The sequence below is a fragment of the Aythya marila genome (genome assembly GCF_965140915.1).
Source record: "Aythya marila genome assembly, chromosome: 5".
Classification (NCBI taxonomy): Eukaryota; Metazoa; Chordata; class Aves; order Anseriformes; family Anatidae; genus Aythya; species Aythya marila.
This window is the reverse complement of record NC_139046.1, coordinates 45421795-45439470: the sequence shown is the minus strand read 5'-3', so window position 1 is coordinate 45439470 and position 17676 is coordinate 45421795. Positions and strand designations below refer to the sequence as shown.

Sequence of the window (17676 nt, the reverse complement as noted above, 5' to 3'; positions counted from 1 at the left end):
TCGAGACAACTGTGCTGGGCGCGGGGCAGGGCTGGCAGAGACACCCCCGGGCTGCCCCAGCAGGATCCCCGTGACGGGGAGGTGTGGAAGGAGGGAGCGGTGCTTCCGAGGAGCCCGTGTTGAAAATCAAACCTTTGGAGGGAGACCCTGGGAGAACGCTCGTGGTGATTCCCAGGGCTTCTCCCACGTGCGATAAGTTGTAATCGTCTCCTCCTCAGGGCAAGCGCACAACTTCAAAGGGCCTGGGTGCTCCTTACCTTCCCCAGAGCCCCTTTGGGCAGGGGCTGGCTGTGGGAAACACCCTCCTGGCGGCCTCCTTTATTTATTTTTTCACGTTTGCACGACACCAGTAGGTTTGCCATCGCTTCACAGCCTCATTGGTGGCGATTGCCTCTGGCACCTGATCCGTGTCAGGGGTGCTGGATGGCCGGCCGGGTTAAACACCTCCCAGCCCCGAATATCCCAGCTGCTGGAAGGAAAGCCTGGCTGCCAGGAGCCTCTGCGTGTGTGTTTCCCCTTTCTGCATGGGACTCACCACCTGGAGTAGAGGTGGCAGGGACTAGCCAGGCCTAAATAAAGTTAGGAAAATAGTCAGTGCTGGTGCCGAGGGGTGGCAGGAGCCAACCTCCCCTTGCGTGCCCTCCCTTAACACTTTCTCTCCGTCCCCTGGCAGGATTCCTACAGAAAGCAAGTGGTCATTGACGGAGAGACCTGTCTGCTGGACATCTTGGACACAGCAGGGCAGGAGGAGTACAGCGCCATGCGAGACCAGTACATGAGGACGGGGGAGGGATTCCTCTGCGTCTTCGCCATTAACAACACCAAGTCCTTCGAGGATATCCACCAGTACAGGTGAGCGCCGTGGGGAGGCCCCGTCCCGGCCCCGTCCTGCCCTCCCTTTCGCTTCAGGCCCTGCGGTGGAGGCGCTGGCTGCCAGCACAGGCAATTAGCTCGAGTGGCCGTTCCCCAGGGAAGAGAGGGAGCAGACGGCTAATGTCAGTGCCTCCGATAAAACCCATCCAAAGGGATTGCTTGTGGCCACTGGGGACTCGGTAATGTAATGTTTAAGTGTTTATGGTAACTAAAGGGAGAGCTGATCCTTTACGACCCCCTCCCTTCCCCTCCCTAATTAATGGAATTGCTTTGTTAGTGGAATCGATCTCAGCAACTTCTGCTGTGCAGGGAGCTGGGAGGGGAGCTGAAGGGGGAGCTTTGGCCTTTTTGAGGACTTGTCTGGGACAGGAGGTGTTTGCAGAGGATGCAAGGGATGGCTTGCCAGCCAGCCAGGGGCTTTTGAGAGCAGTGTAGGAAGTGACTCATGGCAGTTTCCTCCTGCTCCTGCTCGTGCCCAGCTCCCTGCCGCTGGAGCTGGCCCGGCACAGCCTTGCCCGCTGGCAGGAGCAGCCCAGATGGTTTTAATGGGGAAAACCAAAAGAGTCACTTCTGGAAACCCTGAGTGGTGATCCTAAGGATCCATCCAGGAGAGGGGAGGCAGCAGACCAACCCTGGGGGCCAGGAGCTGTACTCAGCGGGTCGCCCTCCGCACAGAGCGGGGTTCCAGTGGGGTTGGGTGTTGGGGTGCCCCCGGGCAGCTGCTGAGCAGCAGTTGTGCTGCGAATGTGGCTCCCAGCTAACCCTGTAGCTCCTGGGGCAGGCACAGCCCTTCCTCGCTCTGTGGTGGGAGCTGGTGAGATGGCTCCAGCTAACAGGCGTGCTCGTGGCAGTAACTCTATACGGCAGGCTAATTTGGCTCGGTTTAGCTGAACCCTAGGACAAAGGATGGGATTTTCCTAAAGCACCTGAGGGATTCGGTAGCGTTCATCCCACTGCCTTGTGCTGGTGCCTGTGAATCACTCACAGGATGGCTTGGTTTCAAGCCCGGGTTTTAATCATGATGTAAATCACTGGCTTTAATCTCGTTTCACATGTGCTCTTTGCATTTGCACTTTTAAAATAATTTTCCCCAGAGAAATGCTCATTCTCCCTGGTTAAGACCCATTAGGAGGTATCTCTTTTCAGCTAAGTGTAGCCTGTGCCCTAGATTTAGTGCTCGGGTCTGCTGATCAGGATGTTACATCGAGCATTTAAGTGGCTTTATGGCATATCTGACATACATTCAGGCTTCATTTCTGTGTTCTACTATATTAAAAAAAGATGATTGATTTTTTTTTTTTATTTTTTTTGGCATGTGATGCATGTCCAGCTACTTTTGGATGGGAATTTTGAATTCAAATAAGATGCAGAAACCAGCATTAAAAAAAAAAAAAAAAGCTTTTATTACTTTAAAATAAAACCACGTTAATTGTCCTGGATGCGTGAGCAAAGAAAAAAAAAAGCTGTTTTGCATCCCAAGTTGAATGATTTATTAAACAAAGGAAGTTATTATCTGTCATGAGGGAATTGAGTGGATTGTTTGTGGTCATAATGGCCTTTAGGATTTTAGAAGTAGTAGATCTCGTCCTCGCCCACCTAGTTTTAAATCAGGGGTTGGAATGGAGAAGCAAGCATTACTGCATTTTTGGTTCCCAGTTGGTTCCTCAACTTTGAGTGAACTGAGCTAAGCTGAAACGAAGCAAATCCTGTGCATCTGCGGAGAAGCCTACAGCTGCCAAACGCTGGCTCATCGGCTCAGCAAACTCTGGTTGCAGGTGTTTTTTCGGGTGACTTTTACCTTTTACCCATTCAGGAAGATAACTCGATCTAAAATGCTGGAAGCATCCAGGTAGCTGCTTGGGTGTTCGTTTTTATTTAGTTCACGCCATGCTGGGAGGATGTGGTAAGCTTTTGTCTTGGTATCGATTACCGTAATTTCAAGCTGAAGTTTTAAACAGTTGCACTTAAAGAGCAGAAGCATTTTTAGTTTCTATTTCCCAAACTGCCCCACTATTCTGCTGCTGGTTACTTGCTTACATACTACGGTCACGTTTGTTCTCCCGAAAGCCCTGCCCGAGGCACGCTGCAGCAGGGAAGCGCAGCTTAAGGAAGAAGCGACCTGTCCTCTGTGCCGGTGGGGAGTGCTCTGGAGCTTTTTCTGCCTTCACTTCAGCATCTCTTACTGTTACAGGGAGCAGATCAAGAGGGTGAAGGACTCAGATGATGTCCCCATGGTGCTGGTGGGGAACAAATGTGACCTGCCAGCCCGGACAGTGGAGACGCGGCAAGCACAGGACCTGGCCCGGAGTTACGGGATCCCCTACATAGAAACGTCGGCCAAAACCAGACAGGTAGGAGGAGGAGCACTTAACGCTCAGACCAGTGCCCCTGCCAAAATCTTCCCTTTCCTTCCCTTTTCCCCTCTTCCTTCCTATAACCCTGGAGAGCCAGATCCAGGGTTGCTTTCTGCCTGCAGCCCGTGAGTAGCAGCAACGCCGGCTGGTCAAGTCACAAACCCTTTCCCTCTCATCCCCTCTTCTGGGTGTTTGCAGCTTCTTTGGGGCTACAACAGTTGCCTCCACTGGCAGCAGGGTGAGCCTTCCCTCCAGCTGCCCTGCCTTGTGTGCGAAGGGGCAGCGGGAGATGGCGTGGCTCTGCCAGCAGCCTCCCTGACGGACAGGGGCAGGACTGACGCACGGTCACGATGACAGGGCTGTGTGCTCAGGCTGTCGGGCGAGCAGCGCTCCAGCTGCTCGTTACCCGGCGTGCTGTAAGTCTCTCTGACAGCTCCGAAGTGGCGGCAAGCAGGGAAGGGAGCGTGAATTAGAGCAAGCCAGCATGGGCACTGATTTACTGCCGCCGAGATGCTGGGAAAGGAGCTGCCGGAAAGCTCCCGAGCCGGCCGCGGCCTTGCCTTGTGTGCAAGCTGTGATTGATGGCCCAAGGAGCCTGTTCAGTGATGGCACCGGGGAAATAAATTCTCGTGGCAGGATCCCCAGCCCATCCCCAGGCTGCTGCCTCTGTCTCGGGGTGCCCCAGCAGGACAAACCCTGGCAGTGCAGAGCGGCAGCGTGTGCTTTGGTCTCTGCGTGCCTTGCAGACAGATCCGCTGGTGTTAGCTGCTTCCCCGAGGCTAAATGCTCCATCAGGATGTTCCCCTCCCCATCAGGGCTCACGCTTCCAATCTGCCGAAGATTCGTGCTCAGGCAGCAGCAAAGGGAAGATGACAGCTACGTAAGCTCACGAGTCGGCCTCTAAATGCCTTCGTGCTGCTGCAGTACCAGGAGCTCTGGCAGATAGGATCTCTGTTGGTCCGAGCCCATGGGATGGCCCAGTTTCTGCTGGGAAGACGGAGGAGGCAGAGCCAGGGGAACCCCACGGCAGCCCAGGCAGTAGCCCTGAAGCAGCATGGTGCTTTTCCAGCCTCCCCGCGGGTTTGCTCTGCAGGCAGACAGAGCACAGAGGTGGCAGGAGGGGCGCCTCACCTTCTGTCACGAGCAGGGGCTTTCCTCCTGGATGGCAGACCTTGCTCAGGCTGCCGAAAGCTGCTTAGTCACCAGGAATCCTCGGCCGTGCTGTCGCTCGCTCAGTCTTGCTCACTGTTTGGGGGCCGTGCTAGGATTCCTCTCTGTCCTCTTGGCTTGGTCTCACGCCTCCAGCTCGGCAATCCGCGCCGCGTGGAGGCAGCCCGGGGGCTGGCAGGCCCAGCCCTTTTCCTTCTCAAAGTGGGCGGCTGCTACAAGCCACGTGTGTTTCCTGCAGGGCGTCGAGGATGCCTTTTACACCTTAGTGCGGGAGATCCGGCAGCACAAACTGCGCAAGCTGAATCCGCCCGACGAGAGCGGCCCCGGCTGCATGAACTGTAAATGTGTCGTCTCGTGACTGCGGTGAGTGCCACCAGCGGGGCCGGGGGGCAGTGGGGCACGTAGGAAGCAGGGCAGAGGGACTTGCCTGCGAACAGATGCGTCGGAAACCATTTCAGCAATGGCTATTTTTTAATTCAAGAGATTTCTGACTGAAATAGCATCTTCTGTCAAAACATAGGTAAGGCAAAACTTCCCACTTTCCTGAGGAAATGTGTGGGAGGAAAGGGTTGTTTATTTTTTCCCCTCATTCAGCAGAACAAATTTCTACAGAACACTGAAAAAAAATACATGTTTTTGTCATGCTTTCCCCAGGAAAGCTCCTTCCCATGCTGACCCTCCGACAGCGGAGGGATGCAGGTATTCGAGGTGTGCGTGTTCGCCAGGCTGACCCTGTAATTGCTTAGATGAGGAACTGTGTGAGCACATCGCCTCCTAATGCATAAATCGCATTGTCCTGAGGCTTCAGAGCATCTGAATAAAATCAGATAGATTTCACAGGCAGAGCATCTGACTGAAAGGCCTCTGTTCCTCAGCAGAGTTTTCCCATTAGGTGTATCCCCAGGGATTTGTGAAGCTGATGCAATGCCGAGAATTAGCCATAAGGGGGCTGTTTTGCTTCTACAAACGGTGCGTGCTGGAGCCAAAAGGAGTTGTTTAGATTGTCTATATTTGCTTGCCTATTTTTCTTTTCTCCTCTTGTTTGTTTTTTGCTTTTTTTAAGTGCTGAATGTATTTAAGTCACTGCAATCCTGTTGGATAGCAGAATTCTGTAGTGGAAGGAGGGAGAGGCAATGGGGCTGAGCGCCCCAGGGACATGCACGTGTAAGGGACAGCTAGAGATTGTGTCCCTAGGGCTGGGGCTTGGGAGAAAAGCCTGCACACCCATCACTCTTGGTGTGATATATACTGGGGGGTCTCCCAGACGCCCCACCTGCCCCTTCATCCCTTCGCACAGCTGTAAAGAGAAAGGCAGCAGTACAGCAGCGACTGTGCTCAGAGGCTCCAGCTGAAGGTGGAGGTGGGCAGCTGGTTTCCCTCCTTTGCTTTTTGAGGCAAAGGCCGCCAGCTCAGCAGAGCTCTTCCCCCAAAAAACCCCATCGCTGGCAGCGTTTGCTTCCTATGAGCAAGATCCCGGCCGAGCACCCCACCCCTCCGCTCCCCGCCGAGCAGCATGTGGGCCCCGGGGGCTGAGCCGTGCACCGTGCCTAGCGCCCTCCCGGCTGCCGAGAGCTCTCCAGATGTTGGGCCCCTCCAGATGTTCAGCGGCGCTTCCTCCGGATGGGGATGTGAGCACGGGGCTCGCTTCCTGCCCTGGCTCGTGGCTCACAGCACGTGGGGACGCGCTGAGGCTGCCGCCCCCTCCTGCGGGGACTGCTGGTGACCGGCATTGGCTTCAAACAGAGGGGCTGGCTGCAGCCAGGAGGGTTTTCCCCTCCGGTTCTCTCTGCAAAAAGAGTGCCCTGTGTCACCCACGTCTTCTGCTGCCACCCTGTGTGGGTTGCTTGCATGGGGGTGGAGGAGCAGGGCCTGTCTGGGCAGCACTGGGATGCACAAACAGCCCCTGCGGAGATGCACAGGCATCCTGAGATGCCTCCGTGAATTGCACAACCCGTGGCAGATCCCCCACGGCAGGCAGGAGAGGAGGCTTGAGACTAGAAGAGTGAAAGGAGAACGTTTTGCTGCGTGGCTCCTGCCCTACAGGGCTAGGTACAGCCCTTTCCTCGGGGCAGTGCAGCCCCAGGAGGTGGCTCCAGCGTCACAAACTGGACACTGGGCATTCCAGCTCGCGTTAGCCAGCTGAGGACAAGAGCAGAGGAGGAGGAAGAACATCAGGACACAAGAGGAGAGGCTGCGTGTGTGGCCGGGGGAGCTCAGAGGTTTGGCTCCTTGCCCTGCTGTGGACTCGCCTTATGGTTCCCCTCTTCCCTGGAGGAGGAGGTCACCGCGGGGCAGAGGGTCTGGTGGGCCCCCAGAGCCTCACCCACTGCTCCTCGGAGCATTTGTTCCCTTCGGCACACAGGCAGAAGCCTTTCCTGGCCAGGTCCAGGCTTCTACGACGTGCATAGCCCTCAGCTTTCCCTCTGTGGGCACTAGCAGGGCTGTCCCAGAAGGAGAGGGGTGGCAGTGGGAAGGGTTGCTGTGGGTTCTGAGAGGGACTAATTAACGTCCTCCCTCTTCTCATTTCAGCTGACTGGACCGTGACTTGGAGAGGTTTCCCCTGTGCAGAGCACGAGGAAAGGTGAAGCGAAGGAAGAAACAAACGGATCCGGGGGAGGAGTACAGGGGGAGAGGAAGAGGAGGAGGAGGAAGAGGACGGGGGGTGCATCAGCCCCTCCAAGGACTATCTCGCACTTCACCCGGGCCTGCAGCAAACGACTTTTTTTGTTTTCTTTCCCCATCCCCTCCTCCCTTTGGCCTCCTCCCACCCCCGGCAACTGTACAAAGCCACAGATTGAATCACAGTAAATTATTATTTGATGGTCTCGACAAACCCTCTGGGTGGCTGTGTCCTGCTTCCGGAGCTTGCTGCCGCTAGCGTGTCCCTGTGAGGTCTGTCTGGGGGACGGGAGGGCACGTGCCGGATGGGAGATGCTCGGGTTTCCTCTCTCAGCAGAAGGTTGCAGGCTGTGGAGGAGGCAGGGACGTGCTATTTAAAGGGGGCTTGGAGGAAAAACCCAGCTGGGTAGCTCTGGAGCCCACACGTTGTCTCCTGGAGACCCGTGTTGTTAGAAGAGGCGGTGAGGTGGGTCAGGATTGGCCTCTGCGGGCAGAAAGCTGGGAAGATGCCCAGCAGCCCCAGGCTGTGCTGCCAGTCAGGGAGGGCACTGCAGCTGGCCGGGGGGGTGGCGGGATACCCAGATCAGTGGTTACAGGGCACAAAACCTTGTGCTTTGAGGGCGCTGGGCCTTGCAAACACTTGCTGCGAAGGATTTGTCCTTCAGAGGAAGAGCTGTCCTGGTTGCAAGTTGTCGTTGTCACCCCCTTCCCTATATGCACGTGTTTTCTTATGAGAAGCCCAAGCAGAACCTGCTGCTGGCCCCGAATTTTGTCCAAGTGGAAGCGTGCAACCAGCCCCAGCCTGTCCTCAGCTCTCCCCCTGGTGGTTCGCCTTTGGCCTAGCCCGCGTGAGACTTTTAGGAGCTCAGACGTGATGCCTGGAAGGGAAGGAGCATCAGGGAGGAGATCTGAGAGCTGCCTTCACCTGAGCCGGTTCCAGTTCGGTGCTTCCTTGACTTACCTTCCCCGAGCGGCTTGTCTAGCTGGGCAGGCGGGCAGAGGAGCTCCTTTGTACAGCAGAGCTCCTGCTTTGTACAGCAGCACGGGGCAATGACTGACCCCGCTGCTTCCAGCAGCCTCTCTCCGCAGCAGGCTGTCCTTACAGCCCGGCAGCCCCTTGCTGCCACAGGCTAATGGAGCCTGCATCTGCCCAGAAGGAGAGCATCAAAGGGGGAAGGTGATGCGGGAGGCAGGGAGCCGTCCTGCACGGACCAGCCCGGGCCTGAAGAGGTTTCAGTAGCCAAGGGTAAGTAGCCAAGGCAGGTGAGGGCTGGGAGCGGCAATGCAGTGCGTGAGTCACGTAGCAAAACGGGCACAGAAGCCCTGCTCAGCCCCAGCCCACCGCGGGTTCCCCGTGCCCAGCATCCCTGCGAGCAGCCTCCTGCCCCTCTGCCTGCCCCCCGGCACGCCATGCAGAGGCAGAATGGAGGCAGGGGCTGCTTGGCCCTGCTGCCTCTGCTTTTGGCCCGGACAAGAGAAGACTTGTGCTAACAGCCTGCTGCAAAGCGCCGTGTCAGCTGCGGGGCTGCAGCTGCAGGTTTTGGTCCAGAAGGTGGCACAACTGAGAGAGCTTGCGTGCAGCTGAGAGCAGGGCACAAAGGCACGGTATGAGATCTCCCTTTTGGAGAGGTTTCTGCACCCCTCAGGGTCAGGTTTTCCAGCTTGCTCAGAAAAGCTCTGGATCTGGTCAAGTTGCACATGTTATCCAAGTTTTTTTCAGGTGTCTTCTGATTATAAAATACTGTTGCTTGCTTGGTGTGGCACTGAGAGGTGCTAAGGATGAGCTCTTCAGTGATGCAGCATCCAGCGTCTGTGTTAGCAGCACTCCGGGCATATAACAGCCTTTCTTCCCAAGGCAGGGTCTAGCTGAAGCTGTACTCCTTTCATTTTATGGCACGCTTCAGGTGGTTCCACATGGTGACAGTGGTTGTTGGGTGGCTGGGTATGGCCCCATTTTGTGTGTGGGTAAAGCAGACAGAACTGGATCAGGCATCTTTGGGGTTCTGCAGTGGAGCTGGAAGTTCCCCAGGAGCCGGGATACACCTCTGCCTTGGCACAGATGGTGGGACGGTGCCACAAGAGGGCAACACTCAGAAATCCTGCAGGTCGGAGCTGGAGAATGCAAACCTCTAAGGAGGGCCTGCCTGAGAGGTGGTGCTTGGAGCTGGGCAGATGGCAGACCGCTTCTCCTCTCTGTGGTGGATCACACCATCAGGAGTGAGGCAGCTGGGACCCCGGGTCAGTGCTGGTCTGTCACATCGCCTCCTGCAGAGCTGGAAGCGCTGCCTGTCGGCTTTCTGCTGGGACAGGAGATCACCAGGAGCCCCACACTCAGGTAGGTCAATGTGGAAGTCCGTGCCGAAGGTGGAGGCAGGCTAGGAGCAAAAGGAGGTGTAAAAGCTTGACGCAGCAGCTCTCCTCCTGAAATCACGGACTGCGAGATCGCACCTTCACGTAGCAGCACATCTTTGTTTCCAAGAGCTTAGCTTCCAGCAAGGCCAGCTTCAGGGGAATCGTGGCAGATCTTCAGCATGTCAGCAAGGCATGTCAGCCGTGATCTGATAGTTAAGGTAGACAAAACCAGATCCTACTGCTCTCAGCTTGAGCTGTTCCTTTGGACTTTGCATTTTCACTTGCTGACTTGGTGCTGGTAGGTTGGTAGGGGATAACATCTCACTGGTCACGGCAGGCGGGGTGTCAGCGTTCATGAGTTTGTGATGCATTCTTCACTTGGTAGCCAAATTTCTTGGGTCTGGAAGTGTCATCAGGGTCGCAGTGTCATTACAGTGAACGTAAGTCTGGAGAAGGAACTGTTAGGTTTGGAGCTATTTAGGAATATTCTCCGTGTGCACTTAAGGTGCATTTGCTCCAGAAGTACCTGGGATGTGGTTACCAGACACTCCAATATTTTATAGTTTCCCTTATGGCAAGGAGTTTTTTGGCCATTTCAGTTCTGCTTCTGTGACACGAGCTTAGGCAAGCTGAACACACCCAGGCCCTCTGAAGAGCTGAACAGCATAACAAGCACTTATGATTCATTATTCAGTTTCCATGGCAGTAAAGAAGGAGGGTGAGTCATGCTCAGTTTTGACTTGTCATCCCTGGAGCATCTCCCTGGCTGTGCAGCTCCAGGGATGGCAACTCCTTTTCCACCTTTGGCCTTGCTGCCTTGGCAGCGCAGGGTAGGGCCTCTGTGTGGGTGGTGAGGGTGTGCTGCAAGGGCAGGAGTAGAGCAGCTCTGTATTTTACACTAGTAATAGTGTAAGGCACACAGACCTGCGCTTGGGACACAGGAGGGCACATGTCACACACTGCAGGGTCATGACTGCTGTTCTGGGAATCATTTGCCATACCGAGCAGGGGACGTTCACCTGAGCCTGTGAGAAGCAGGTGCCCAGAAATGGGGCTGAAGAGACATCCTCAATGGACTTATGTTGGTTGAAGTCAACCATAAACACTTTGTATTTATTTATTTTGGCTTTTAGTGACACAGCAGTTTCTGATTTCTGTCTGAAGTCAGTTCAGGCTGCATGCAGGGGGAGGAAACATGGACTTTAGCTACGATGGAGGCACAGCAGCAGAGCCAGGGAGGGCTGGGTGCTGCTGGACAAGGCAGCCAAACTGCCCAGCTCCTCCAGCCTACCTTCAGCAGTGGGGACTGGGACACCTTCCATTGGAAAAACAAACAAACAAACAAACAAAAGCATTAAATATTATCTTAACCAGGCCTAAGACCTAGTCTGAGGAGAGCTTGTTAGTGACAGTACTGGCTGATAGATAGTATCTATCATAGATACTATCAGTAGCATCTCTTTTCCTTTACCAAATCTTTCCCAGGAAGCAGAAGCTAAGCTAAACAAAAACGGAAACAAAGGCAAAAGCCTTTAACTAGTATCTTCACAATGTTTTCAGGGCTTGTCTCGCCTGTGTGTAGAGATCACTTCAAACTCACTACGTGGGTTGTGCGTGTAATGAGAATATCCTCCAGTATACGCCAGCGATGAGGTGGCCCTGCTTGAGCTGGGGGTTGGACTGGATGACCTCCAGAGGTCCTGGAGCCCCCCTTCCATCCTTGACCATTCTGTGATAAAACTGTGTCTGGAGAGTTACCCAGCTAAGGGTTTGTGCTGTTAATTTATGTAATAATTTTTCACCTATCCCAATTGTTTAAACACAAAACAGCACGGATCACACTTGCAGACTGAGCTGCGTGTCATGGACAACTTTCCCAGCTCAAACATGCAGTCCGGGTCCTTATCCCTGGACACGATGCTGCTGGCGTGTGTGCGGGCAGCGTGAGGAGCCCTGCGGCCCTCCGCTGGGCCGGGGCTGCCTGTAGTCAGCCAGTCACTCCCAGTCACTCCCAGTCAGTCCCAGTCAGTCCCAGTCCGTCCCAGCCAGCACGGGCAGCGCTGGGTGCCACAGGAGGGGACCCCTCTTTCCTGGAAGCCGCGCCGCTATCAGGCGGCGCTGCCCTCACGCCCAGCGCTATCAGCCAGGCGGCGCGGCTGCGGCTGGAGGCGGCGGCGGGCGCGATAAGGGGCGAGGCGAGGCCGCCCCCAGTGCCCAGCGCTGTGGGGCCGCCGCCGGCCGCCATGGGGCGGTGCGGGCGGGGCGCTGTGGGCGCTGTGGTGCCGGGCCCCGGGCACGTGGTGGCGGCGCTGCGCATGTGAGGGGCCCTCCCCGGCCGCCGCGGCTCATCCCCGCCCGGCCCAGTCCCCGCCCGCCCGCCCGGCCCCCGGCGCAGCGCCGCGCTCTGCTCCGCTCCGCTCCGCTCCGCTCCCCTCAGCGGCTCCGCTCCCCGGCGCGCAGCAGCCCCGCAGCGCAGGCAGCAGCCGCCGCCGCCCCGGCGCCATGGTGAGGGCGGGCGGGGAGGGAAGCCGGGACGGGACGGGACGGGACGGGACGGGAAGGGAAGGGAAGGGACGGGAGGAAGGAGGTCGGGAGGGCGGCCCCGGGGGCGGCGCGGCGCGGCGGGGCGAGGGGCTGAGCAGGCCCGGCGCGGCTCGGCTCGGGCCCCGCGGGCTCCGGCGGCCATTTTAGGCTAATTTTAGCCCGCTGCGGGGGGACGGCGGCGAGGGGGCTCCGGGAGGGGGGCGCCCGCTCGGCCCGGGGGGCTCCGGTGCCGGCCGCGCTGCCGGCCCTGCCTCCCTCCCTCCCTCCCTCCCTCCTCCCCTCCTTCCTCCGCGCCGCGAACAAAGCGGGGGGAGCGGCCCCGGCCCCCCCCGGGACAAAGCCGGCGCCGCCCGCAGCTGGGGGCTGGGGCTGGGGCTGGGGGCTCGGTGCGGGCAGCGTTTGGGCTCCGGGGCTCTGCCAAGGGCTGAGTGGGGGCGGCAGGAAGGAAGGAGGGCGCCCGGCCGGGCGGGATGGGGCTGGGGAGGTTTTAAACGCGGTGTCAGGGCTGACACAATGCAGGAAGCATTTCTGCTGCTGCTGCTGCTGGCGGAGCCTGACAGCACGCCGCAAAGCCAGGGGCATGACGGCGCGGGGTATGCGCTGCTGCCGTAGCGGTTGTGCCATCGGGGTGGAAAAAAAACAACAAAACAACAAAAAAAAAACACCCCGGCCCCAAGCTGCAAGCCCCCTTGTGCAGCTCCCTGCCCCCCCAGCAGCCCCCCGCACGGCCAGGGAGAGGAGGCTGCTGCGGCAGCACGGCTCTACGCCCAGCTCTATAAAAGCCCAGCTCTGTAAAAAGCGCCGTGCAGGATTAAAGTTGAAGATGCCGAGTGTGCAGAATTTGCCTTGCCTTGTATCTTCTGCACCGGTCCCACTGAGATGACTAAACTCGTGGTGTGCCCAGGTTGAGTATAGTGTTTTTATCCTTGCAGGGCAGGTGGGCTTCTTTATCTAGCGCTGTGGGCTGTCGTCTTGCTTAGAGAGTGTTAATTTTTGGTGTTTAAGTTATTCCTTTGATCTCGTTTTACAGGCTTCTGGAGTAACAGTGAATGATGAAGTCATAAAGGTTTTTAATGACATGAAAGTAAGGAAATCTTCAACCCCAGAAGAGATTAAAAAAAGAAAGAAAGCCGTTCTCTTCTGCCTAAGTGATGACAAAAAACAAATAATTGTAGAGGAGTCAAAGCAGATACTGGTCGGTGACATTGGAGATACCGTGGAGGACCCCTACACAGCCTTTGTGAAGTTGCTACCACTGAATGATTGCCGATACGCTTTGTATGATGCCACGTATGAGACAAAGGAATCTAAGAAAGAAGACCTGGTATTTATATTCTGGTGTGTAAAAGCAAAGCTCATAGTTAAAATTGAATTTTCGTGACTTAACACTGGGTGACTGAATAACTGTTTTGTTGGTGGTGGGTTTTTTTCTTTTCTCTTCTCTTTAAAGGGCTCCTGAAAGTGCGCCTTTAAAAAGCAAGATGATCTACGCAAGCTCTAAAGATGCCATTAAAAAGAAATTTACAGGTATGGGCCTAAAATCATTTCGGTCATTAGCTGCAATGCCGTTCAGAGGCTGAGGTTCTCACAAACGTCCTGTTGTCCGTCTGTCTTTCAGGTATTAAACATGAGTGGCAAGTAAATGGTTTGGATGATATTAAGGACCGTTCAACACTTGGAGAGAAATTGGGAGGCAACGTGGTAGTTTCACTTGAAGGAAAACCCTTATAAAAAGACAGACAAGTGCCATCTGGATCTAAGGAGCTTCCATTTCTGCAGCTCGTTCAATTGGAATAGTATTAGACTCCCTTTCCCCTTCCCTCCTCAAAAAATAAGTCCCTTCCCTAATGCCCCTGAAGGAGATGTCATTGTTAAGCAGTCTACCAGTGATTGCCATTAGACTGTTTAATCCTGGTAGTTTTATGTAGGATCCAAGGAATGCTTTCACGTCACACTCTTAGCCAAAACTGACGTTGCATGCATTCCTTGCAACATGTACAATGAATGTGATAGTTAATGTGAATAGTCTAGCAGACAGCAAAGGGTAAGCTAATTGAATGCCTTGAAAGTATTGTCCACTGGTCGGATGGTAGACTCTATACAGTATTACTTACAGTTGCACTTGATTGCAGTTCCATGAGGCTCTTGTGCATTCATACACCTCACCTGCCTTGACAAGCCTATTTTTGTGACATGGCAGCACACAACACTATGCATTTAAAGCACTTTTTTGTAATATGTTTGACCCGCCCCTCCCCCCCAAAGGAATGCCAATTAAGTTGCTGTAACTGTGTCATCAAATTATTGTAGTACCTCAGTTTCATTCCTGTTACATGCATATCTTTATAAATGAAGTAGCTGTTACGATGCCTTTTGTTTTCCATTGAATGTACACTACTGATCAGGAGTAGAAGTTATCTGTTTACCATGTGAGTCTTGAAACACTAAAGTTTTGTAAAACATCAGTCATGATGGCAATTTCTGTATTAAAAAGAGCCTTAAATGGAACATTGTTTTTGAGATCAAAAACTGGCCACGTTGCAATAAAACTTGTGGCTTATTACAGAATGTTGCCTTGTTTTCATTGGAAAATACAGTTTTTAAGTATGTTTAATTTAAGCATATTTCAAATAACTTAACTTCTGTGGAAAGTATTGTAAAGTTAAACAATCATTAATCTCATCATAAATAATGCAATTTTTTCATTCCTAATCATGATTTAGGCACTGCTTTACTATCCTTTGTGGCTCTATTCCGATCACTCGATGAAGGACCCGTTCCTAGTTTACCGTTATAGAAGCTACCGCTACTAGAGACCATTAGCTCCACGAACCACTTGTGTCAGGAACTCAGAAATACCAAGTAATAAACCCCGCAGTGTGTTCTGTACCTGAATGTTCTTAAAGTTCTACATGTCAGAGCAAAACCGTACGTGAAATCTTAACCGCTCTCTGTCTGTCGATAGGGTGATGTGTCGTGACAGCCATACGATATGCAGCGTACGAATCGGTATTTTTTTTTTTTCTTTCTTCAGTGTTAACACTGACTCGGTACAAGAAATATCCTAGATGAACTGTTAACTTCTATGTAAATAGAACTGGAAAGTGTTTGCCACTACCGAGGCTTGCACTGGGGACATGTTTTGGCTGAGGGCCAAATAATGCTCTCCTTATAGAGAATTTGATCTGCTCTGTGTGAGCAATCCTCCCTTAGCCAGAGCTATTTATGGCAAACACATGCTTTTGTATCTTGTCATCGTTATCCACAAATGGCAAAACTGGACATGATTCTACTGGTATGCATAAAGGCACTCTGTTAGGCAGCCAGTCACAGCTGAAATGTACATGCTGCTAGAAGGAATGCTCTTTATCATTACCTTATTTTAAAAAGTTGGTGGAGTAGAACTGTCGAGCTTTTAATTATTGGCCTTTTATTTTCAGTTCATAGCCCTTTTTTCAACAACGAGGCAGAGAGTCATCAATTTTTATTTTTATTTTTTTAATTGTAAATAACGTAATGGTACTGCGTTTAGGCTTTCTTGTCCTGTAGAACTTTAAGACTTTATTTCAGGCTTCTAGCTATCCCCATGACTTGCACACCTCATTGTGTTGGCTGTTCTATGTAGACTAAACTTTACTAGAATTTAACTAAAAAGGCATGATGACCACTGACTTACTAAGTGTATCGATGAGTCTTGGTTTTGTTCTACAAAACTCTCCTTTCAGGTATCTTTTAAGGTTGAGAAGTAACTGATGGTATGCATGTTGTCTATATATAAGAAAAAGAAAAAAACAGCTTTTTATTCCTCAAAATAGTCTATTTCTGATCATTCATGTTGTGTGCAAAGCCCAGTTTAATGTAAAGATCTACTTTGTGCTTTATGTTTGACTTGAGTTCAGTATAATGAAAAATCATCTTTTAAGTGATTTTCACAAGGTATAAATGGTTTCTTTAGAAAAAAAAAAAAGCCAAAACTGAAAATGTTAAATTTTAATAAAGCATTTGAATCTCATTTTAGACACTAAACTTTTTTTTTTTTTTTTCTTTTTTTTTAAGCAGTACTGTTTAAATTTAATGTTTGTCTCTGCTGCAAACAGTCTGGAAAGATGTCTGTGGCTTCTAAGTTGAATATTAAGAGTTACCTTTTTTTTTTTTTTTTTTTTTAAACTAGCTTTGTTGTATATGCACTCAGTCCAAGTAGATATAAAATTGAAGCACAAACTGTATTTATGTACGATTCAGAACTCCTACCAAAACAGGTTTTGGATCAAAAAGAATCAGCTTGCTTTCAGTTTGTTCTTGAAATGATTGACTGATGTGAGGTCCAATTCACATGGCTTTATTATTATTATTTTTTTTTAAAGCAACAATAAAGTGCTACAGAACTGTTACTGTTCAAATTATAAAACAAATGAGAGACAGCTGGCATCTGTTCCAAAATGGGTTGTCAGCTGTTGTTTTCTGTCATTATGCAAAATGGTGAGGGCCTCATTGTGATCTAGAAGTGGAGGAAAATCCTCTCAAGTTGAATATCTTCTGTGTATCTCCATGTCGACATGACTTTTGGGTATCTTGGCTTCAGTTACTTTATTGATAAAGAAATGTTAAATGCAATTTTCATGAGAGTAGCATGTGCAGAAATGACATTTTTCTTCTAAGAAATACTTCAAAACCAGCAGTTGTTTTGTTTGATTTGGTAAATCCTGGAAGAGGTATAGGCATACAGGCTTGATTTCTCTGAAAAGGGCAATTAAGTCCAAAACGAGGGTGACGAGGTGAGGTTTGTGGTTGTGGCAATTTTGGAGATGCAAAGTTTAAACTAACAAGGACTTCAGTGAATGAATCATTCTTAGTCGGATCACTGAACAGACCTGGGCTATGTTCGGTTAAAACCCAGAGTGTCAATTCCTCCAAATGGAAGAGTCTTTTCCTGCTCAGAACCAGTAATGGAATACAGCAGCAATCAGATTGCCACAATTTGATGATAAGCTTTACTCTCTTACACCAATTCCAGTATAAACCAAATTTTCATGTCTGCCTATTTTCATAAACTTTGTAATTTCCCCTTAGTTTGTGGTGGAGAATTAATGACTGTAGAGTGAAAACATGGCACTAATGATGGATGAAAGATCATCAATGTAGCACCTGTCTTTAAGTATTGAATTTCTTTCAAATATTTCTGAATTTGAAAACCTGGTATAAATAAAATTAATTTAAATGTCTTCAGATGTCGAGTGAGTTTTGTGTGCTAGGCAGCACCTATGCTAATCAGTTTGCTCTTGTCTTTGGATCGGGAGCAGTTCAAACAACACAAAAGGACGTGTTGTGGAGTAAATGTGTGGAGTGAAGCATTTTTGTGATGGATTTCTGCTGCAGCTCATTCAGTACAATACCCAGTAAAAGCCAGCATCAGTAGCTCTGGAGGTAGGTGTAAAGTATTTAGTGGGTAGATGCTGGATAATCTCCCTGTGTTGGATCCCAGTTAATACCTTCAGAAAATTAGCTTTTTGGTTTTTTGTTTGTTCGTTTTGAAGGTAGCGAGAAGTCTGTCTATGCTGACAAGACTTTTTTTTAATACTTTGAGGAAAGTGAGCTGCTGAAATGTGGGAAAGGTGACTGGAGTAAGCGGGAAGTGATCAAAAGATTGCCCGTTTGGTTCCAGTGGTATGTCTAGTGTTAATGTTTCCTAGATCTAGGAGCAGCTTACATAGAACTGAGAGCGTTAATCCTGTGCACAGAGATCACTAACTAGTCAAGAAGTAGC

The 17676-nt window shown here is 51.7% G+C and overlaps 2 protein-coding genes across 4 annotated transcripts in view; both read left to right on the top strand.

The window, feature by feature from the left end:
- HRAS (HRas proto-oncogene, GTPase) overlaps positions 1-7230 on the top strand; it is a 35680-nt gene extending 28450 nt beyond the window's left edge. For both annotated transcript variants that reach the window (XM_082762597.1, XM_082762596.1), the window contains 4 exons: positions 674-852; positions 3065-3224; positions 4636-4760; positions 6927-7230. In XM_082762597.1, coding sequence (XP_082618723.1) covers positions 674-852; positions 3065-3224; positions 4636-4755 — 459 coding nt within the window. In that variant the 3' untranslated portion in view covers positions 4756-4760; positions 6927-7230. The remainder of the gene's footprint in view (positions 1-673; positions 853-3064; positions 3225-4635; positions 4761-6926) is intronic.
- A 4486-nt stretch (positions 7231-11716) lies between these two features.
- CFL2 (cofilin 2) lies at positions 11717-17134 on the top strand. Of its 2 annotated transcripts, none has more exons than XM_082761586.1 (4): positions 11717-11873; positions 12943-13250; positions 13363-13439; positions 13531-17134. In XM_082761586.1, the coding sequence occupies exons 1-4, from the start codon at positions 11871-11873 to the stop codon at positions 13641-13643; spliced, it is 501 nt and encodes a 166-aa protein (XP_082617712.1). In that variant the 5' UTR covers positions 11717-11870; the 3' UTR covers positions 13644-17134. The 2 variants fall into 2 exon arrangements, with proteins under 2 accessions (XP_082617712.1, XP_082617713.1); XM_082761587.1 differs by lacking the exon at positions 11717-11873 and adding an exon at positions 12399-12816.
- Positions 17135-17676: the final 542 nt, after the last annotated feature.